Source organism: Ixodes scapularis, unplaced genomic scaffold (genome assembly GCF_016920785.2).
Source record: "Ixodes scapularis isolate PalLabHiFi unplaced genomic scaffold, ASM1692078v2 ptg000005l_1___fragment_3__unscaffolded, whole genome shotgun sequence".
Taxonomy (NCBI): domain Eukaryota; kingdom Metazoa; phylum Arthropoda; class Arachnida; order Ixodida; family Ixodidae; genus Ixodes; species Ixodes scapularis.
The window spans coordinates 1479951-1503393 of NW_024609887.1; the positions used below are offsets into that span (position 1 = coordinate 1479951).

The 23443-nt window shown below is 45.9% G+C and overlaps 1 protein-coding gene across 1 annotated transcript in view; it reads right to left on the bottom strand.

Moving 5' to 3' along the window:
* Nucleotides 1-305: 305 nt before the first annotated feature.
* Nucleotides 306-23443, bottom strand: part of LOC120843996 (protein tyrosine phosphatase domain-containing protein 1) — a 170543-nt gene continuing 147405 nt past the window's right edge. The window contains exons 5-9 of the mRNA XM_042287602.1: nucleotides 9607-9628; nucleotides 9267-9551; nucleotides 8275-8374; nucleotides 1229-1960; nucleotides 306-632 (exon numbers count right to left, since the gene is read on the bottom strand). Coding sequence (XP_042143536.1) covers nucleotides 306-632; nucleotides 1229-1960; nucleotides 8275-8374; nucleotides 9267-9551; nucleotides 9607-9628 — 1466 coding nt within the window. The remainder of the gene's footprint in view (nucleotides 633-1228; nucleotides 1961-8274; nucleotides 8375-9266; nucleotides 9552-9606; nucleotides 9629-23443) is intronic.

The window sequence follows — 23443 nt, forward strand, 5'->3', positions numbered from 1 at the left end:
CATTCTTTCTCAGATGTAGATCACCAGCACGGAGCGAAGGAGCTAAACAATGAAGTGAACTATGCATAGCAATCCAGGTCTTAGGATGCTACATCTGGTAACGCGCTTTAATTTGATACTCTCCCGCGGCTTCTAACCCGCAACAAATCAGAGTGCTGCAACGGAAGAGTCTGTCATGAACATGGATGTGGAAGAAATGAAGCGACGTGATTCAGATGACATTTAGATAAAATCCGGCCACCAAAAGCCACGGGGAGCCCCGGAGATGGCCTGACTTCATGAGCAGTGGATGGATCGACGTGGGGCTATCTCGCGATAGCCGACGCCATAATGTTGATGCCTCGGAAGCTTTTGTCTCTGGCCTGTCCATTGGCGAGCGACCCGTCGCGCGTACTGCACGAGGCTGCGACAGCCTCGTACAGAACCTCCATGAACTCGGTGGCTCTGGCCGCGGTGCCCTCTCGCATCTTGACCCAGCCGGAGAGCACCGGCCGGGCCACGCCGTCGATGGAGAGCGCCTGGTGGCACAGTGCAGACGTCAGTCGTCGGAGCACAGAACGCCGCTCTTGGGACGACGGCAGTTGCAGGCGGGATACGAAGCGTACCAGGTACTCGGTGGTGAAGCGGGCGCCCTGCACCGCGCACAAACAAAGGCGTTGGTCTACGGCCCCCGCCCTTTATCCCGCGTTTACAAGGCCCACAACTACCCGTTTTTAAATACGTACGCGTCGTACCGGAGTGCGTATTTGTTTTCACAAGTGCGCGAGGCATAATTGTCGCGTTAACATTCTCTCGGCAAAGTCTCAATACCGTCAGATAAGTTCCGCAATTTTCGGGGTTAAATCAGTCTAATGCAGTGTAAACTTTGCCAAGGTCGGGTACTGAAAACAGTGAAGAGCTTAAAACTTAAGATATCTAAATTAAGAAGTCAATTCAATAAAATTATATATAGACGAGTTCATCCTGCAGCACCCAAACACACATATAAAGGTTTTCACATAAATCACACTAATGAATCCTCTACTTTATTGATGATTTATTCGCTTCCAAGTTAATTAGGTGGGGAAAGCAAAAGCTAGCGGCATGATTTACAAAGTCCTCGCCTAGCTGTACTCGAGGCATTGCCTCTTCCGGCCTCTGTTACACTTCTGAGGCCTTGCCTTCATTTGCGCCACACCTGGGTAGCGAGAAACGTATGAGGAAAACGCTTGGCTCTATCGGTGCTTGCCCTGTCTAACTTGAGCAGAACGGCGACCGGGTTGTCGGGCTGGATGACCACTGCGGTCAGGTGATGTGTGCTGAGCACGGGCTCCTTGAGCTTGTCCAGCCAGAACCAGAGCAGCCCCGCCAGGAGCGCGGGGTCCTGCTCCACATTCAGCATGTCCCAGGCAGGACCTCGACTGTTGAGCTCGCGCTGGAACCTGCGCAGCCGGCTCAGAAACGAAGGCCCGAGCAGCGCGTGCTCCAGCAGCAGCGCGCGCCCGACTTCGGCCGAAGAGACGTGGGTAACGTCCTTGCGCGCCAATGAGCGCAGCTCCTTCTGCGATGACAGCTCCTTGAAGCAGGCGTTGTCGGCCAAAGCCTGGCTTTCCGAGATGTCTTCGTTTTCCAGGACCTCTTCGTAGCCGCATTCTGGGCTGGCGGGTGTCGGGGTGAACAGTCCGGACAGGCCAGCGACGAGCAGCGAGTCCAGGACGGTGTCGTTCTCCTGGGGGCCCTCCTCAGGCGAAGGGCTGACGAGCTCGGCCGACTGGCTGCCCTCCGACGCCGACCGCCAGCGGTCGCGCAGAGACGACGAGCACAGGAACTTCGTCCAGAAGGGCTCCAGCTCCGTCAGCTCGAAGCTGAGTCTGGCCGCACTCACTGACGCCGTACTCCTGCTGCTGGAGGATCGGTTGGCGTCGACGCCGGAGCTGTTTTCGCAGAGCTTGAGTAAGCGCTCGCACAATGCGTAGAGAATCTGAAAAAAAAGAAGAGTTTTTAAAACATATCTTGAGAAGTCAGCATGCTTAAAATGAGTGCAGCCGCACACGAAAATACCAGTCCATTTCCAAGAGCTACCAGACTAATTTCGTTCATCCTCGTTGTTAACATTTCACGCTGATCTTTGATTACTCGAACAAACAGGCTGGGCCGCTGTCATTTTACGGTTCTGCGAATGCTAAGTCTGTGCTAAAACCCTGGAATAAGAACAAATCGAGAAGATCGTAACGTAAGCCTAGCATCGATCAAGATTAGTGCCAAATATGTCGTTTTCTTGTAACCCGATCACAACGGAAGGCGGCTGTCTCTCTGGCCCCTATTTAACCCGGCAAAACTAAATGTTTTATTCTTTCTAATCGCCATTGTGTGGGGTTGTGCAGAAGCTGCGAAATCCTGTTTAAATGCTACGAGATAAAAACGTTCGGGATAACCGAAGACTGTGAAAGTCGTAGTATTCCCAGAGTTTTTGCTGGCAGTTTTTTCTAAAACCAAGAAGTTCATTAAAAAAATAATAAAACTCTAGCTTTGCCGTAGGCAATCCTTTGTTGACTTTAAGCCATATCTCTCACCATCTTGCCTATCACACCCTGCATTCTGAGGCAGACACCGAACACAGGCAGGCATCTGTCTCTAACCCAGTGCATAAAACCGCCTTCCAGAACATGCGACAAAGTTCGGAAAATGCCTGACAAGACCCCTGTGTTGTATGGGACGGCGTCCCCAGAAACGAGGTTCCTGGAACGCGTTCCTTTGAGGAGGACGGCCGCCGTTCCATCTTGCATCACTGGAATAGGAACTCGTTGCGTCTTCAAAGTAACCACTAATGGAACTTTCTTCATGCACCTCCAATTTTACCCGAATGTAGTAGGCATTTCAGATTTTTATTATCGTCTATTTCGAACGTCAATTTTAAGGGAGAGGGAAGTGTCTAAAAGGTAGTCGTAAACAAAGAAATTTAAAAAAAAAGTGATCATTGCGACACGACACGTATAGTCGGTGTTTAGGGGAGACTCCTCCCACATTTTATTTCACTTTAGCAGAGCGATTACGGAAGACCTCCTCTCCAGCGTTTGCTATGCTAAGGTGAAAAGAGGTGAAAGGAGCATGATATGAACTCTTAACCTGTCCCCGACTGTTGTTCAATGTGGATATTTTCACTTGGTTTCTTTATTTTATCGACGGATTATATAGCGAAATATTGTCACGAATGACAATTGATTTAGCAACGAAAAACTGAAGGAAACTAAACGTTTAATAGGGCGAACTCGTGCCCGAAACAAAATAGAAGAAGGCTAGCGTCGCAAAGGTCGATGGCGACGCCACGGCAGGATCGAGCGTTGGGGCGAGACTGACTAGGCAGGGTCACTCTGGCTTTGTTTTCTTTTTACGCTCGGGGTAAAAGTGTACGCGAATCTTCTCGATGAACGGAGAAGCGTATCTTCTCGATCAGGCGCGCGGCAATATTTCATTACAATACACAAATACAACATTAAAGCAATGACACGTTCCTTTCTGAAGCATAACCGGAACGCGTTTCTCTCGGAGCACAGAAACTTGTAGCGAGAACTTGTTCCAAGATTGAGAAGTAACGAGAAACAAGCTTTCTTTCCGGTTTGGGAAGAGCGTCTGCAACACTGCAAGGGCCACCTGCACAAAACAGTACTGACCCCATCTTCCTGAGTCAGCACAGGGAACACTCGTCGCAAGGAGTCATGGGCGAATACACTGTGTTGCTCCCGTCTGTAACTTCTCGGGAATATGATTTAGAGCAACCGAATGCAGAATGATAACTAAGAGTTATTTGGTACATGGCTAAAACATATGAGGTTGGTTTGGGACAATCAATAACAGTTGAGACATTTGTGTACAAATATAAAAAATGGCGCGTCATTCACCTTTCAGAAGGGTAGTGAAAGTCTAAAATACATAACAACTGCTCAAAGCTGATATACATCCGCCTGAGAAAATGACGATCATAAAGAAGTTGAACATATTTCTTCTCTATGTTTTCAAGTTCATTGATGTCTGTTTTGTTTTAACAATCCCACACCGTGTTAGAGAAATCCAGCTTGTACAACATAAAATATAAACACTGATATCAAATGAAAAAAAAACCTTTTAAAATGGAAAGTCATTTTGGTGATCCCACTTAAAGTGCGGTAACATGTACTGCATAATTACGCGACGTGTTCAGAAAATGTTGATTGATTGAGGCACCCTCAATTAAGCACTGGTTCAGAGTATTTAAAAAAGACTTAAATTTTTCCTCGAAAACTATTTTTTTTATCAAGTTGAGGATCAAGCCGTTATCTTTGCACCAGCATGAGAGTGCTGTGATATCTTACTTTAAGTAGTCGCAAACCGTTAAACCAGCAACAGCTCTAAACAGCTTAACATTCGTCGATTTGTAAAATCACCGATTCATGCACCGATGTCATTCAGAAAATTAGAGAATCTCTGGAAGCTAATCAGGGTTTATAATCTAAACATAATAGCGAGTTTTAGTAGACCGTGTTTCCCCCTCCGCTAAGCCCCTCCGCTACCCGAAACTCTACAGCCAAGGCCATCGGCGCGCAGGCGCAGTGGCGGTTTCTTCGTAGTGGAGGGATAGCGGAGGGGGAAGCACGGTCTACCAAAACTCCCTAATATGACGGAACAAGTATGTTTCATATTGCTTAACCCTTGCTTCGCAAATTTTTCGTTACGCTCTTATGGCTGATCTAGTTCAATACACTACTTTTTAGTACCTCTAGAGTGCAAACGCTGAAGGTTATCAACAATAGCATATGAACATTAAGGATTGCATAAGTTTTCGTTTGTACAGTTCCTGAAGAGAGCTGAAAGCTTGTGCCTGAGACGACATTGAGAGATCCGAAGCATCCACTGTCGACAACCCACGATAGCCAGGGGGGGGGGGGGGGGGCGAGCTTAAGGGGCTTCAGCCACATGCCATTTGACCCCCCCCCCCCCCCCCCCCCCCCTTGCGCACCCTAAGTCATATACATCCAAGCTAGCTCGCCTATCCCGTAGGAGGAAAGGAAGCGTGCAAGAGTATTGCTTGCAAGAATAAACATCGATCCTCCGGCTCAGTTCTGCCATACGAAGAATCCCTGGTGGTGCACCTCGGTTGCGCGCCCTGACCACGGGGAGCAGGACCTCTGACGTAAAAATGCAATGCGACAAAAATCCCAAACCGACAAACACAACCAATTTTTCTTAACGCCATAAAATTTTGCGAGTGCCTTATATACTTTTAAAATGATGACTTACGGATTACTGATAAAGCCCGAGAATTGTCTCATTGAAACCATAACCTGAAACTTACAGAAAGCAAATAAAAAAAGACCGCGAACGTTATGCATTTCTCTGTATACGCCCCTTGGCAGGGAACAATACAACCGTGAAACAGTAAACAAGTGATGCGTTGTATTTGCCAGAGGGACTTGATTGACGTTCCGTAAAACAGGCAGTATAAGTAACAAGAACACTTGGGGACGAAAAGCATCTATGTGGTCTTAAATAACGAGATCAACAAAAAATCTCACGATCTGCCATCTCCTAATTAGTTTGGGCTGGGCCTGAAACAATTGCTGCCTACTTCTATCTATCCAATAAGACTTCTCTGGATGACGACCGTGGGAAATCGCTGCAAGAACACAACATGTATTTATCAGTGTTGCGGAATGGGCACCCTCATTCCATTCCAATTCCATTCCGGGGAATTAGAGCTTTCGATAATTCAATTACTTTCAATTCCTAGGAATGGAGACACTGGGCCCATTCCCACTCATGGAATGACTGAATCGTTCCATTCCATTCCTTTAATTCCTAAACGTAAAAATTGGCACTTGAGAGCTGCATTGTGTTGCCGGCATAAGCAGCATGAAGCTGACATTATCAAATGCAGACACAATTGCAAAAAACAAATGCTAAATTCCTCAAAAAATCACTGATTTTACTAAGCGGACCGCTGGTGGCACAAAGTGTTTAATTACAATGTACTGCAAACATCAACAAAGCCCCTTGATATGTCGATGCTTGTTTAAGACATCGGTCTCGCGACCACGTGGCTCGCAACAAACAGCAAAACTTAAATCCACTAATTTTCTTTTCTTCCTTTTAATTTTTTTGCATTTGACGTTGAGGACGTACGCGGCCAGCGTATTTGCCGATAAGACCATTAAAATATCCAGTTCGTGCGTGGCGCAGAAATAAGCTATATTACTGTATCCTTCAAATGCAGCAACACGCCTAGTACTCTGCTAGAAGCCGCTCCATGCACAGCGGCAAGAACACATCCTCTGACAAAATGCAACCTCTGTGGTGCAGCACGAGGGATTGTATAGACCATGTCAGAAAACCTGTTGTAAAACACATAATTTCACGCTTGCTTTACGAATCTCGATATTTCTTATCATATTCAATTCATTTTTTTGGCTGGTTGGCCTGCCCTTTTCCACCCTTCGCATGCTCATTCTCGTGTTTCCTCTTCAGATTGCGAATAAAGTTCGATCATATACGCCGACTTCACCGTTTATAGTTTCGTTTCACAAATTTCAGCGTGCAGCTTGTTTATTTTCTTCGCGAGAAAAATGTCTTGCACGATGCTATGACTCGATCTGTATTTATCCCGTCTTCTCGTCCGAATTGCGATGTTCCTCTTCGCGCTGATCAAGTGGCGGGTTCACGCAGCAGACGGTACCAACCGATTCATTCTTCTACCTCGGTGTCGGTTGTTCGCGTAGTGGCGACAGGTCGGGAAGTCAGCGTTGACAAAGCTCTTCACATCAAGATACAATTAACGGGTTAATACAGCATCGTTCCAATTGACATTCCCCGTGTTTCCTCAACAACACCGTCCAACTGACTTCTCACCGCCTCAAACAGGGTCCAGGACAAGGAGCACGAATGCAGACCGGACAGCCGAGACGCCCGGAAGCCAAAACCTCAGTGGCAGCTAGCACCCAGCTCTCCTTCTCAGTTGACCTCACAGCAACGGTCGCTCCTCGTCTGGCGCGGGACGGTCTTTCTGCAGGTCTAGTCAGTTCGGTCACACCAAGAGCGGTGACGATAGTCTACTTCACCTTACGATGGACCTCAACAGAGAGCACGAGAGCCATCGAAACCAATCCAGTGCCTTCCACTGTCGCGTGACCCTGCAGTCCCGCTCACGGTGCTGGATTGCCTAGGGTGACGCGTAGCGTCCGCGGCGGTCCATCGCAAGGTGAAACGAAGTATGCAGAGACTAAAGTCAAAGGAAATGAGCGGGAATCCGCTAGCTTGCTTGTAACCCCAACCCGCTAAAACATATAACACAGAAAACAAGCATCGGAACTAAGACCCAGTAAAGGGTGGACTTACACTACAAATGCAGTATAAAAAAACAAGCTACGGAGCAAAGCGCAAGAGGAGAAGAGGGAACTGAATCTAGCTTTGTTTTAATGCCGAAGCAAACCCACATTTTGCACTTCAAAGGAGTGCGCACGGATGAGCGTGGAAGGCAGCAGGGGTGGCTGCCTGCTAAACAACGCTCCTCGAACTATAAGAAAACAATACCTGATCATCTTTCGCCAGCGCCCGAGTCAACGAGTTATCAGAGCTCTCCGAGTTATGAGTCGCTTCCGCTGCCATATCTCAGTATGTGGGCGCGCGTGCATTCTACAAACCGTCGCAACAACAAGAACAAAAAAAAATAAAAACATGAAAAGAAGGACGATGAGGAGTTGTTCATGGCTGTTTCTTTGCCGCTCTCTTTTCTTTTGCTTGGTGTTTGGTTTCTTGTTTCGCTCTCGTGTAACGCCATTGAAGCCCGACTCCTGCGCGTCCGTGAAAGGCGCCACGTTACCCCCCTTTCCCCGTTTGCTCTTTGATTTGACGCTTGTTTTTTTGTTTTGCATTTTTTTCTTTTGAGTGTAAATCTGTTAGGGCTCCACGCGGGCTAGCAGTTTCCCGCTCATTTTATTTCTGACCAACTGACTTGCTGACTGGCTCGATTTAACTGACCGTAAACACTAAAAAAAAAAAAAAAAAAAAAGGAAGAACTGTGTTTATTTCATTCCCATTTCATTCCGGGCAAAAGGCACCTAATTCCATTCCCATTCCATTCCGGGGTCGTGAAAAGGCGGAATGATTCCGGAATCATCCCAACTCCGGAGTGGCAACTCCGCAACACTGGTATTTATACGCATGTTTTGTTTCAGGTAAAGAAAAGCGGGTCAAGAACTTCCAGCAAAGGCCTCCCCTCTCTGCAACTCTTATCAGAAGAATGACGTGAACAAGGAGAATACTGACCTTGGGTATATATTTGAGATGCCTGCCTTCGAGGCCGTGCAACACTTGGCGCTGTTTGAGCAAGTAATGGCTGAGCGTGAAGTCCACCGCCTTGGCTGGCCTGCAGGAAAGGCCGCCTTGGGACGCCATTTGGCGAATAGCCTTCGCGCGTCTTACCGATACTTGTCGGACTTGGATGGCCTTCTGTTGGTCTGCCTGCAAGATGAGACGCAACCTCGGTCACCTTTTCGTGTGTACTCCTCAAGCCGATGCCCAGAGCAATTGATCGACGTTTATAGCCTAAACTTGAAAATTCGTGATAAAATAAAAGGGGAAAAAAACAGGACAAAATGAAGGACGCGTATGGCAGACGAGCGCTTACTCACATCTGGAAGTGTTATTACACTTCCAGATGAACTTACGAAAAAAAAATAATGGATAGCCCCTTCCCAGCTGCACATGCGCCGTTCGATAACCCCCCCCCCTCCCTTTATCACCGGTTACAATCTAAAAACAGAAAACAAATCTTAACGTGCACGTTATACTGCCGCCGATAAAGTATTAAAATCCCCCAAAGCCTCCCACGCTTTCCGTTTTTTTAGATCATCCTAAAATATCTGTATTCTCAAACACGGGAGTGCACTCACACCTGCTGTAGTGGACTGCTAAATGGCCAGACGGAGTCAGAAAGTTGCGGTCTCCCTCGATCTGTCATTTTTGCAGCTTCCCGTTTGGTCCCGATAGGCATGCAGTACAATGCATGCCTATTGGTCTCCATAGGCATGCGGAATGCAGTACACAACGCCCGAATGGCAGTGAACAAAGCCATTTACATGTGCTTCAACCTCCTAGAAATTGGGTTACACATTAATGCATCATGCAGCGTCAAAGCGAAAATGATATTCAAACTAAAATGCTTCATGACTTTGGTATTGGTGAGGCTAGAGCCCTAGGTCGCGTTTAGTTCTTTTCGTCCTTGGCGACAAAGGGGTCATCGGGTGACGTTCACTCACACCACTGGGTAGACGATGAAGAGAGGAAGAAGGAACTGCGCGAACTTCTGGACGCATCCGATTTGCGCCTGGGTCTGCACGGAGCCGTGCCGCTTGAGCCTCACGTAGCGGATGGCGTCGTTGGGGCGGCAGCGCAAGGCGTACACCAGGTAGCAGGAGATGAGGAGGCCCGTGCGCCCGAGGCCCGCGTGGCAGTGCACGGCTACCTTGCCCTCGCCCAGGGCGAACGCCATCACCTTGACCATGTCCAGCAGCGCGGGGTTGCTCGGCGTGCCGTAGTCCTTCCTGCGAAGCTGGCTCTGGCTGCTGTCTCCCAGGCTCAAGGATCCGCCGCACTTACCATCCGAAATTGTAGAAGAACACTGTGTGGAAAGGAGAGATCGAATGAGGTTTTTCCGATGTCTTAACCTCGGGTCTGGGTCACGAAAATGGACATTTTGAATTGTTGAGAAAGAAAAAAGGGGGTCGAACGTCTCCAACACAGCCACTGCGTTTTCTGAGCGACCTTCTTTATATAAACACAAACTAATGACTAATTGATCGCAGATTACTAAAACAAAATACTTCGCCAAAAAGGATGAATTAAATTATGAATCAAATAATAATTTTTACAACTGTATTTGAGCAGCTCGAGAAATAAACCATGTTTGAGTTTGGTAGCCGGGTTTAATATCGGGACCGTGACCTCACGAGGGTCACTTGACCTCACGGGAGTCACGTGACATCACCGGGGTCACGTGGCCTCGCGAGGGTCACGTGACCTCACAATTACGCCGACGGCGACGGCGACACCTCTACAGGCCGGAAACGGGGGCCTAAAAGCTGCGCTCTAAAAACGGCAACAAGCGAGTTGGTTCACGTTATACACAGCGTCCCAAAATATTGCGTTTTTTTTTTGTTTTTTTTTTCACCGCAAGAATTAGACTACACATCGTGGAGCCCTCACACTCCTCTGAAATGCAGAGTTTGTGGTACGAACTAGTGAAAACCAGATGCCAAAAGTTTCAGAACAAACCATGTTATCTTATCAAAAGTAGCGAGTGATCTACTAAAAATGTAAATGTGGAAAATGCGGCCCGTTTTTGCCAGTTTCCTCTAATTGGCGCCATTTAGCCTCATGTATTTGAAAGCTCCGTCGGCCGCCATTTTCCAATCGGAAATTTTTGAAAATCACACATAACTGTAGCGTGCCCGCTACAGCTTCTGAATGAGATGGCTGTTAGTTCTGGAAATCAGGCATCTGGGTTCGAAACACTTTCGCTACATTTCCGCGAAGAATAAGCGTTGGGCAAAATGGACGACAAGTAAGGGGACAAAAACACGCATTAAACGCAGCTGAGTTCATCTTAATCATACAACATGTTTTATACGCGAATTTCGGACACTCTTGGACCGATTGTGCAGCCATTCATGCAGCCACCGGCGCGACATTTCATCGCCATACCTTTCCAACACAATCAATGGAAACTAGAAGTATGTTCGATTCGACCAGAAAGTTCTGAACTATACTCGTTTTCACATCAAGAAAAGATCAAGATCTTTTCACGGCTTACAAAATGTACAGAAATAAGCTAACATCTGATTTGAAAAATACAAAACATGATTCTTATCAACGCACATTTTTCCGCGTCCAGAACGGGCCCAGAAAAATATGACAAGCGGTAAATATCCTCACAAAAAATAACAATCGAGTCACAGAAATACAAACTGATTTTCTACGGCAAGCGTGTAAGCGGGTTGGACTTATCTAACGCAAAGAACGAGCATTTTGTAAAAGTTGGCGAGTGCACTGCAGATACGCAAGCATATTACGACACACCTGGCACGAGTTAATTAACAAACTCGATAATGTTATCACCAGTCACCCCACAGGAAATAGTACAACTAATAACACAAATAAAAAAATAATAATGTAGGTGCTGGACGACCTTAAACCAGTTCCTATTGAATACGTTTTTTTAAGATATTAGCAACGTCCTATCACACATCATAAACTGCATGTCAGAAACGGGTATATTTCCTGAGCAACTTAAAATTGCCAAAGTTACACCTGCCCACTAAGGGGGCGGAGTATATTTACAAAAATTATAGACCAATTTCGGTCTTGCATAAATTTTATAAATTATTTGAGGAAGTTATACAAAGCAGAATGGACCATTGTTACGGGCTTTAGCTGAGCAAGTTGGTTCACTGCTTGTAAATGGAGCCAGCTGAACATGAAAAACACCGAGAAAAAATATAACATCGCACCGCTGGACTAGCAACATTTAATGATGCCTGTTTTTCCTTTTCTTCTAATCCTTGATTTAGGTTTTCTTTTTTTTTACACTTAATTCGGAATTTATTTTCCTTTAACGCATTGACCTTTCTGCTGTCGAAATGTTCTCATCCCTTTTTTTTCTGTCTTCTTTAAGCGATCTTCCTCTTCTTCTACCTTTGCCTGGAACTCATATCACTCTGCAGGAAGTGATAGTGCAACGGAAGGGGCACTAACACAGTCCTCGCCTTTTTCTTCGACGGCTAGGGCTTCTAGAAGTTCACGGGCGCATTGATTTTTATGTCGCCCCACGATGTTTACGTTGCGCAACGTTGCCTCGCATTGGCATGCGCGACAACGGGCTGCAAGGTGTCCGGCCGCTGTCAAGTTTCGTAGAGTTGTGGTATGAGTGATGTGATGATGTGGTATGTTGATTGATTGATTTTGGGTTTTAAGGGCGCAGCGGCTGCTAAGGCCATAGTGCGCCATAACAATGGTAAAAGAATAAACTGTGGTGCTATTTATTTAAAAGTGAGGATGCTATGAGTGTTTAAAATCTTTCATGAAATGCAGAAAATACGAAGAAAATCCGCTAACCTAAATGAGCTGTAGTAGGCCAATGCTCTTTAAGAAGTTAAAAACTTGGGTATGAGGATCAAGAGGCTCCTCTCCCAGCAAAAGGGCAGGGTGGAATTGGATCTGTTCACTAAAAAACCGTGAGAAGTTGGTGCGACGCTCCTCATGATATTTCGGACATTGAGTGAGAATGTGCAAGACGGAGAGTGATTCACCACATTCTTCACACATTGGAGCATCCTCCGCTCGCAGAAGGAAGCCATGTGTGAGTTCAGTGTGGCCAATTCTCAGGCGACAGAGAACAACTTCATAAAAACGCTCGTTATGTCGGCAACTGGCCTATTTAGAAAGAGCAGGTTTCACGCGATAGACTTTAATATGGACAACAGTATCCCATTCCTCCTGCCTTTTCTTTTTAATCGACTTTTTCAATAATGACCTATAAACCAAGTATGGGATGCAGGTAACCTCTGTGTCCATGTCCTGACATGTTCTAGCAGCTTTATCGGCCTGCTCATTTCCGACTATACCGATGTGGCTAGGGACTTAACAAAAATTAATGGTGATGTTGGAGTTTGTGCGGGTTACAATCTTGTTACGTACTTGCAGAAGAAAAGCATTTTTTAACCTATCTAGGGATGGAAGTACACGCAGAGCACTGAGAGAGTCTGAGAAAATTACGGCGGCCTTGATATTCCTTTTGATGATAGTATCCACAGCTAAAAGTAGGGCATATGACTCTGCAGAAAAGATGGTGGCTTCGTTGTTGAGCCGCTTTACAATACTGCATGACGGCCCCACTACAGCGTATCCAACACTACTGCTGCCCTTCGTTCCATCTGTGTAAAACTGTACAAGGTTCTTGTAGTTTTCGGCGATTTGAAAGAACTCTTGCCTAAGATCTTTCATGGTACATTCTTCTTGTCATACTTGGAAAGAGAAAAATTTATTGGAATAGGTGTGATGTTCCAGGGTGCAACTAGGCTGGGCAACGCTGCTGCCGGACTTGATAAGTCTATTGCAAAATTCTTGGCCTCAGATTTAAAGAGATACTGGACCAAAGAATTTAGAGTCCATAATAAGTGGCGCACGTTCTATCCACGAGCCAGCAGCCGCCGGTGTGCGCGAGCACACGCAACGGAAATGACGTCAAAGGCCTCCATTCGCGCTTAAGAGGACAGTGAAATGCATGGGCCTCAGGCCAAAGGAGAATAAAGACAGGCTTTTCATCTCTATAAGTGAAAGCTACGTGCTTATTAGACCAATTAATCGCTTACCTTTTATGACAGACACCACTGAGTAGATAAAAGACTTGTCTTTATTCTCCTTTGGCACGAAGCCCATACATTTCACTGTCATCTTAACCGCGAATGGAGGTCTCTGACGTCATTTCTGTTGCGTGTACTCGCGCACACCGGCGGCTGCTGGCTCGTGAAAAGAACGTGCGACACTTATTATGGACACTAAATTCCTTGGTTCAGTATCTCTTTAAGGCGCAGAGGAAAAGGAGGTACAACCGAGGGTTTGTTCTGATATGTCCTTTAAAACCGCGTGTCCAGAAACACTTCGAGTGCGGGGTGTCGGGGCATAGAACGAACTCTTAAGTGATACTGAAGGCCCAGGAAGAGACATCTTTTTTCAAGAGAGTATTCATTAGATTCAGCGTAGAGACTGGAAATGGGAGAGGTCCGGAAAGCCCCCGTTGCAAGTCGTAATCCTAGGTGGTGGACAGGATCTAAGATCCAAAGAAGAGACGGCCGCGCCAAGCCGTACACCACGCAACCATAATCTAATTTTGACCGAACGAGGCACTGATACAAACGCAGCAGGCACCTTCTGTCACTACCCGAGGACTTTTGTGAAAGAACTTTTAAAATATTCATGCTAGTAGCCATTTCTGTTTTAGTTGCAAGATGTGACTACGGAAGCTAAGTTTCTTATCAAAAATAATCCCTAAGAATTTATGCTCAGAATGAACATTTAGGGTATGACCTCCCAGAATTAAAGTGGGTCCTGCAGTGATCCCTCTTCAAAGAGAGAACAGAACACAGACAGTTTTCTCAGCTGAAAAACGAAAACCATTCTCATCTGCCCAACGTGTCATTCCATTAATACCTAGTTGGACTTGGCGTTCACAAACAGCTAATTTACACGAAGAGCAGGAAATTCGCACATCACCAACATCAACATAGAGTGCATAGGAGAGAGATAAGGGAGAACCTGTCTAAGAGACTTCCTTTTGATCAGGAACAGAATAACACTCAGCACCGACCCTTGGGGAACACCATTCTCTTGTACAAACGTTTCAGAATGTGTCGTGCCCAGCCTCACTTGGAACGAGCGCTCTTCGAGGAAGCTCTTGATAACAGCTAGTATTTTCCCACGAATTCCAGCTGAAAGTAAATCCCTTAAAATTCCGTACCGCCATGTGGTATCATATGCCTTCTCAATGTCGAAAAACACCGATACACAATTCTGTTTGTTAACGAAGGCATCCCTGACCGTTTTTTCTAGGCGAACAAGGTGATCAACAGTTGATCGCCCTGTCCGATTCCCATATTGAAACTTGTCGAAGAAGTTTTCCTGCTCTAAAAGATACACCAATCTAGAGGTCACCATTCGTTCAAACGTTTTTCCCAGAGAACTGGTGAGTGCGACTGGTCTGTAGCTGGAGAGTAATGATGGATCCTTTCCAGGCTTTAGCAAAGGAATCACAATTGCCTTTTTCCAGAAAATGGGATAAGCTCCACTGCTCCATACAGAGTTAAAAAAACAATATGATGGTGTCTAATGTTGCAGGATGTAAATGCTGAGGCATACTGTAATGAATAAGGTCTGGCCCCGGGGACGAGTTCTTTCCCTTGTCAAGGGCAATCATCAGTTCCGCAAGGGTAAATGGTTGATTATAAGCTTCGTTAGAACCACCGGTTCATTTCATTGGTACTTTCTTTTTGCAAACCTGGTACTTTAGAAAAATGTCTGAATAATGCTCAGATCCCGAGACAGACTTGAAGTGATCACCGAGAATGTTTGCCTGCTGTTTTAGTGTGGGAACACTGCTGCCATCTAATGTGAAGAGAGGGATAGTAAATGCACGGTAATCCCCTCTAATTCTATGAACCCTGTCCCATACGACTTTTATGCCTGTGGAACTGTTGACTGAAGAAGCATACGACATCCACGTGTTTTTTTTAGATTGGCGTCTTACATTGCGGGCCTTAGCACGTAGATTTTTAAACTTAAAGACATTTTCAACTGTTGGGTAACGGCGCACTATTGTACAGTGCTAATCACACTTGTCTATAACGCGCGAGCGAGCGGCTTTCTCCGGGGAGCGCTAGACTAGTGGCATTCGTGGAAACTAAGCTAGTCACTTGGCGCAACATAGAACCGCCCGCTCGAGGGGTGTCCTGCCCACTCTATCAGCTTGATAAGCGATAAAAGTAAAGTGCTTTATGATTTATTTATTTTTTTTGTTTTTTCATGACGCCATTGTTTATACGCTTTCATGCTTTAGTGTGTTTATTGTTCGAGCAATGATGTTTGTAAAAAGCGTGCGAGCAATCTACCGCGTTCGCCGCCAGCTAATATAGTGGGCAGGACGACACCCCTCGAGCGAGCCGTTCCATGTTGCGCCACGTGACTAGCTTAGTTTCCGCGAATGCCACCAGTCTAGCGACAAGTGTGATTAGCACTGTACATGCGCAGTTTTGCCGCTTACGAGCTAGGCTACACTCCTCATTCCACCAAAGCTTTGGTTCTGATGGTAAGCGTCCTGACGTTTTTGGAAAAGAGCGCTGTGCTGCTTGGACAATGACATTAGTCACGACTTCACGGGCTTCATTAAGATCTAAACTAGCTAATGTATCTGGATGCAACTCTGACTCTTTTTTAAAAGTGGCCCAGCCAGCCTTTTCCAACTTCCAACGCGGAGTTCGAGTTTGTAATGACTTAAAAGAGACTGTGCTTTTTAAAACAATTGGAAAGTGATCGCTACCATAGGGATTCTGAATTACACTCCATGAGAAGTCAGGCAGCAACGAGGCACTACCAATGGAGAGGTCGATGGAGGTCGATGATAAGGATGAAGCGTTAAAATAAGTTGAAGTACCAGTTTTAAAAAGGCAAAGGCTTCAAGAAGTTCAAACTGATTCGATTATTTTCCCGCGAACATCAGTTAGGTTCCCACCCCAAAGGGTATTGTGGGCATTAAAAGTCCCCATCAAAAGAAAGGGCTTTGGAAGTTGATCTAAAAGAGAGTGAAGTTATGCCCTTGTTATAGCTTGTGAGGGTGAGAAATATATTGAACAAACAGAAATCGCTTTATGTACTAGAACACGCACTGCCACTGCTTCTAAGGAGTGTGCAAGGGTATGGCCATACAAGCAGCCAGCCTTGGAACCACTATCGCTACTCCTCCAGAGGAAATGGTAGCATTTAGGCGGTCCTTCCGGAAGACAGTAAACTTTCGGAGGAAGTTGGTATGTGTGGCATTTAAATGTGTTTCTTGTAAACACAGGGCTGCAGGTTTGTGTTCCTGCAGAAGATATTCAACGTCGTCGAGGTTAGTAAGTAATCCCCTGCAATTCCATTGCAGAAATGTTGCACCCATGTTTTGGAGATTCTTACTTTGGGGCGTTACTTGTTTTTTACTTTTATGGCGGGCCTTGGGGAGTCTGCCACTCCATGTCGTCCGTGTCAGACGCATGAGAGGAGGCTTCGGTACTTTCATCCATAGGTTCTGGGTCCTGTGGCGAGACCTTCCCAGGAGGTATGGAAAGGCTCTGGCCACGAGGAGCCAGGCGTCGGCCACGACCACCTCCAGCCAAAGAGGCGGTGGTGGTGCCAGGCAGGGAGGCGCCGGAGACCTCCTGTTCCTGCCCCTTGGGCGTTGGAGCGGCACAGGAACTATGCCGCTCCTTGGATGAGAATGTCTTCTCCTGAGAGCGTGGGCCCCTCTCCTTTGAAGGGGATCGCGGGCTACGGACAGGCTTGGCCCTTGCCGACCCAACCTGTGAAGGGGATGCCGTCTGTGCTCCCTCCCCACTAACTGGGACAGACTGCTGCCCCGTGAGAGCGGGAGGGGTGGTCGTCTGGCTGGAGGAGGCAGTAGACCCCCCAGCCGATACTGCACGCCCGGGCAGCTCGATTTTAAGCTTGGGCGTGGGGGACTGCAGTGGCTTCCGGTAGTCCAGAAAGGAAGTCTGGGTAGCCACTGCAACCTTCAGTGGTGCATGTCCCCGCTGCACCACCTGCGCGTAGCCGCCCTTTCGCAAAAAAGCAAAACGACGGCGTGCCTTCAGGTATGACAAGTTTTCTTTTACTTTCAGAGTCAGTAGTTTTTTCTCATCTTTCCATACTGTACATGATCTGGAGTATGCCGGGTGGGCCTCGTTGCAGTTTACGCAGTGTGCGCTGCTTGTGCAGGAGTCTGTCTTATGGTCAGTTTTACTGCATTTCGCATATGTGGCTTTCCCGCGACAGTTCTGGGAGCCATGTCCGTACCTCTGACACTGAAAGCATCTCCGGGGGTTAGGGATATACGGCTGAACCCTGCAGTAAAAGGTATCCGGCCTTGACAGCTTCAGGAAGTGTGGCAGCTTCAAATGTTAGAACAATGTGTTTTGTTCTTATTTCTTGCCTGTCACGTCGCATGCAGATACGCCTTGCGGCCACGACTCCTTGCTCAGAAAGGCCTTCAGCAATTTCATTGTCTGTTGTCTCTAGAAGGTCCTTCTCGGAGATTACTCCCTGGATCGTATTCAGTGTGCGATATGGCGTGACTGACACCTTATGGTCGGACACTGAACGCAGTGCAAGGAGCGCCGTACTCGGCATGCTGGTTTCAATTTCTACCGGAAGGTCGCCAGAATACTTTTCTTTTTTTTTTTGGCTTTGAAGCTCTTTCCCACAACACTTTCCAGTACTTTTGCAACGAGGAAGGGTGATAATGTTGAGAGCTGTTTGTCACTTTCGGACTGAATGACCAAAAACTGGGTAATTTGAATGAAAACATGGAGTCTTGTCTGGGATGATAACTTCGGTGCGGCCTCTTTTCAGAGGCCGATCAGGTTGGTTTGACTTGGAACCCATAAGAGTGGGGAGGTTTCCAGAATCTCTGGTGCACCACCCACCACCGAGCCCAACAAGGAATAGGTAGCACCCCATAGCAAGTATGGCTTGGTTGGATATGCTACACTACCAGTGCTACCCAGTAACTATAACCAAGTGCGGTTCAAGAAAACTATCTGTCGCCACCCAAGCTTAGCCCTTGCCGCCAAGGAAGGGAGAAAAAGGAGCAGGAGAAATGAGAAAGAAATTAAGGAAACAGGACAGGTAAAAGTGAAAGATTGGAGGAGACAGTAGAAGAAAAGGCGACTAGACTGAATCATCCTGGCCGGGCCTTACCAGGACTCCCGTCTACGAGAAGCAGGGGCCGAAATGGTGTATTGCCTCACCCGGGGGGCCCTGAAGGGTCCAAACCTACCCCGGGCTCGACTCAACCACCAGGATGCCCTTTTCCTCGGACACGGGAAAGCCACGCACAGCCATACGTGGGCGGGCGAACACCATGGCTCGGGGTCCGTGGTGACGCCACTCACCAAACACCTGCTTTCACAGGTGCCCCCTGCGGGGATGATGTAGTATGAATGTAGCCGAGGGTACAAGCGATTGATCTTCTGACCGCGAACGCACAAATATTTTTTTTTATTATTATTATGAAGTCAACAGCTAACGCTTCGGAGTTTTTTTTTATGTTTTACATATGTGTGGCAAATGCGAGTTTCATGACATATCTGAGTCGAAGAGTATGCCCAAGTACTTGATGCTGTCAACCTACTCCAGAAGGAGAAACCTACAGTCGGGTCAGTCTGATCCGTGCAGAACAACAGACGAAGGCGTGTTCACATTTTTTAAAGGATTCCGGAAGCAAGGAAGTTTGGTTTTGGACATGTTAATTTTAATTAGGTTTTCGCCGAACCAGTCCATTGCTTGTGTCGCATCTTATGCTAATAGACGTGCTGCACTATCAATATTGACATGACGGGAGACAAGTACAGTATCGTCTGCATGGTAAAAAATATTGCAACTTGATATCCTGACTGAAATGTCGTTTACGTACAGATTAAAAATAACGGCGATAGAACAGGTCCTTGAGGAACACCAGCTTTGATAATCGAGCGCCTACTCTTGAAATTTCCGACACTTACAATTTGCGAACGATCTAAACTGAAGTTTTCTAGCAGAAATACGAAAGGACCGCGGAAGCCGAAGTTAGACAGTTTTTTTTTTTTTTTAAGAAGCTGCTAATGGCTGACAGTGTCGAATGCTTTTACTACCTCGAGAAAGATGGCACAGGCGACTAGATTATTATCAAATACAGTATGTGTGATGTTAGCGACATCCACAAGCATGAACCCAGTACTTATTCCAGCCACGAACTTGTATTGCGTTCGTCATAACATCTCAGAGTGGTCGACGAAAGTATTCATTACAATGGACATGTGCAAATTCCAATATCTCCCGGATGCAAGGCAATATGGAGGTGCACTCCAACTTATTTCTTGTTCCACCTTTAAAAAGCGGCCTTAAAAGTTCTGCTTTCAGATCAGTAGGAATCATGCCAGACAACTAAAATTCATTCAGCAGAGAAGGAAGGACATTTTGACAGAATCAAAATTTCGGCATAGATCCCTAACATGAACGCCGTTGATACCACGTGACCTATACCGCTTGATATAAAAAAGTGAATGTAAAATGTGCTCATTGAGTGGTGGTAAGAAAGCAGAGGTCGTCAATAGAATGAAATGTCGTCGCTTCAGAATCTCTGGCGACACCGGATGAAGCTGCAAAGAGCTTGTTAACCCTTTGTTGCGTAGTGGCCACTACAGTGGACAAAGGTCTTTGATTTTTAAATAAAGTGCTAGGCCGCATAATGCCCGTTGGCATGGTGTCCACTCCCGTGGACATATGTGTTTTCGAATGCCACTCATAACTGGCGCCACCATTCCACTGGTGTTGTCATAGTCAGCATCCAAAATTTGTTTCCACAAATTCCGGGGAAGGCCCGTGCATCCTCGAAAAAGCGTCGTAAACTGTTTCGAAAACTTATTTTTCTTCTGTTAAACATATTTATACCTTCGAGGCACTCTTCAGATTTAATCTGTATAAATATGAGTGTTCAATTAGTGTTTATTGCTCAGCATGTTATCTATTTGTGGCTTCTCCACTCCGGTGGACACCATGAAGTTTTCGGTGTGTAGAAGGAGTCTAAAAGTGCCATTTAAAGTTAATTTTAGCAAATTGCACATGAATTACAAACGTTCCGTTTGGAGTCTCAGTCTGTAGTAGAGCTCGCATAACTAGGTACACGTACAAAACAACAACAAAGCATTGTCATCTGTCCCTTATACCGTAACACGCGATAAGAATAATGCATTTTCTGTCTTTTTACAAATATTCGCAGCATCATACCCAAACGAGACCAGCTGCATAGTGTTCTTGAGGGCAGTTCGTCTGACATAGTCATTTTCACCGAAACCTGGTTAAAAGCTGATATTGAGGATAAAGAAGTTTTCTCTGTACATCTATGCTATAATATTTTCCGGCGCGACCGGCGGGGCCGGTGAGGTGGCGGTGTGCTAATTGCAATAAAAAGGAATATTTCTTCTTTTAACATTTGTTTAATAAACCATAGCTTAGAATATATGTGTAAATGCACTTGTACGCCGTCTAGTAGAGCCGTTCTTGGTGTATGTTATAGGCCACCCGATTGTGCTTCATCCTTTAATGCTGAACTGTGCTCTGTCCTTCTGGACATAAAAAATAATTTCCCCAAAACTGACTTGCTTATTTTTGTCGATTTTAATTTTCCTTCTATAGACTGGTCTAATCTATCACCCGAGGGCTCCGGCGCATCAAAATTATTCTTAGATATGTGGCTCATTTTAAATTTCACGCAGCTAGTTGATAAACAAATATGTTCAGATAACATTCTTGACTTGATTTTAACTACGTCATCAGGCCTTGCCAAATCTATTCACTACTGCGATGGGCTCAGTGATCACAAAGTTCTGCACATCGACTTGTCACTTCACGTTCTCATGAAGCAGCCCATTTCCAATGTCATTCACGACTACATGCATAACAAAGCTGACTAGGCATCGATTAACCGTGAGTTGGCTATTTTCTATGACAATTTCATTTCTAAATTTTATTGTAGACCATAAGAATAAAACTGGGCGTTATTCAAGAATAAATTGAATAATCTTGTTTACATGTTTGTTCCAACCATTTATATACGCTCTGATGCAACGAACCCATGGTTTACAAAAACTTTGCTATCATTAGGTAACAGAAATAAAAGACTTTTCGCAAAAGCGAAACGTACGAACACTCCCGAAGTTTGGGATGCTTATATTTCTGCCCTAAAGGTGTACACCATTAACCTCAGACTATAAAAAAACAAGTTTTTTTTTTTTCCACGACTTACCTAACATACTTCGTAATAATCCGAAGAAGTTTTGAAACTTGGTCTTGCCGAAAAGTGGCAACTTTATCACCCATCTCGCAAACGCTAATGGTGACCCCATCCCCGAGAGCGACTGCCCTAGAGTGTTTAACGATTACTTTTCTTCAGTTTTTACAAACGAGAGTTTCGACAGCGCTCCCATCCCTTCCGATAAACCCTATGAGCTCATGCTTCCTATCACAGTTAACACCGCCGGAATAAAAAACAATCTCATTGATAAACTCAAACTTAGATCATCTGCTGGGCCCGATAACATCAACTCTGAAATTTTTAAGCAATACTAACTAGTATAATTTCTAGCCAGATTTTAGAACTGATCTTTACCCAATCACTATCAGAATGCCGCCTTCTGTCTGGCAGGAAGATAGGCATGGTCATCCCAGCTTTTAAGCACGGTAGTCGCTCTTCGGTGTTTAATTATCGCCCAATACATTTAACATTTATTTCTTGCAAACTACTAGAGCATATACGGTACTCCTACATCGTGGCTCACCTTACAAGTAATTATTTTTTTCTTTAAACAGCAGCACGGATTTCAAAAGGGGACTTTTCTGCGAGACCCAACTCTGTGATTTAGTTCATAACCTGCACACTAACCTTGAATGTCATACTCAGACTGACGCCGTTTTTCTTGATTTCTCAAAAGCATTTGACCGTGTCCCTCATCAACGCCTGCTCTCTAAATTGTCATCTCTTCGCCTTGACCCACTCGCAATTGCGTGGATACGTGACTCTCTCTTGTCCCGCGTGCAGCTAACGTGCATTAATGTAAGAACTCTAGTTTGGGCGAGTTGGTTGTTCATGTTTGTCAACGTTTAGCGCACTCGAAAAACTGTCACTCAAGCAATTCCTTACACATCCAAAGAACACTCCTCTCACACAGCGCTCACTATACTTCGTTTCAGCTTCGGTCCAGACGCAGCCGATGCTACAAGCGCGAGCATGTGGCCCAAAACAGTGCTTGCACTGCACGAGCGAGCGTGCTTGGCACGGATGCTGAAAGCCCGGAGCTCGCGCTTGTAGCTTTGGCTGCGTCTGGACCGAAGCTGAAACGAAGTATAACAACTTTGTATTGCGTAATTTACTTCGGCTTCTACTTCTTCAGATTTTGGATGATTTGCAAATAGAAAAAAAACGACATATGTACAAAATTCCCGTCTAACGGTTAGGCTAATTTGCGGCTAAATAGTCAATCTCTTTTCGTGATAATGTTATCGACGGCGTACTAACACATTTGTCCTGTAGTCGTATGATGTTCTCGGCTTCGATGATTTCCATTGTTAATTGGTTTACACTTTTGCCCAACACGGTGCTGTTGTTGAAATGTGCGACACACCCACAATCCCGACAGTGTATCCCCAAGTGGCCAGAGTTGGCGTTTACAATGTTATTGGAGTGTTCTCGAAGGCGGTCATTTAGACATCGCCCAGTTTGTCCAACTAGAGTCACTAAATGAGCTGCGCTTAGAGTATCGGCACTCCGTTCCCCGGCATTGTTGTGGGCGCCGCCATTTTGGCTCGTATGCAGAGCAGACGCAACTGCCGATCGTCATGATTCAAAAGTGCGACTTCCTCAGATTTAGATTTTTTGTTAAGAAGGTCACGCAATATTGATTTGCTCTGTTACGAACTGTTTAAACATTTGTGGAGGGCGGAAAGGCGTTTCCTGTGATTTCAGATAAAGCTTCAGATAACTGGCAACCATGATTTTAAGACACAATATGGCCAAGTGTCGTTACTCTGAAGCGTAGCTTATTTAGTGGCACTATGTCCAACGTATTAGCGGCGAGATGTTTTGGTGGCTCCCTCCTAT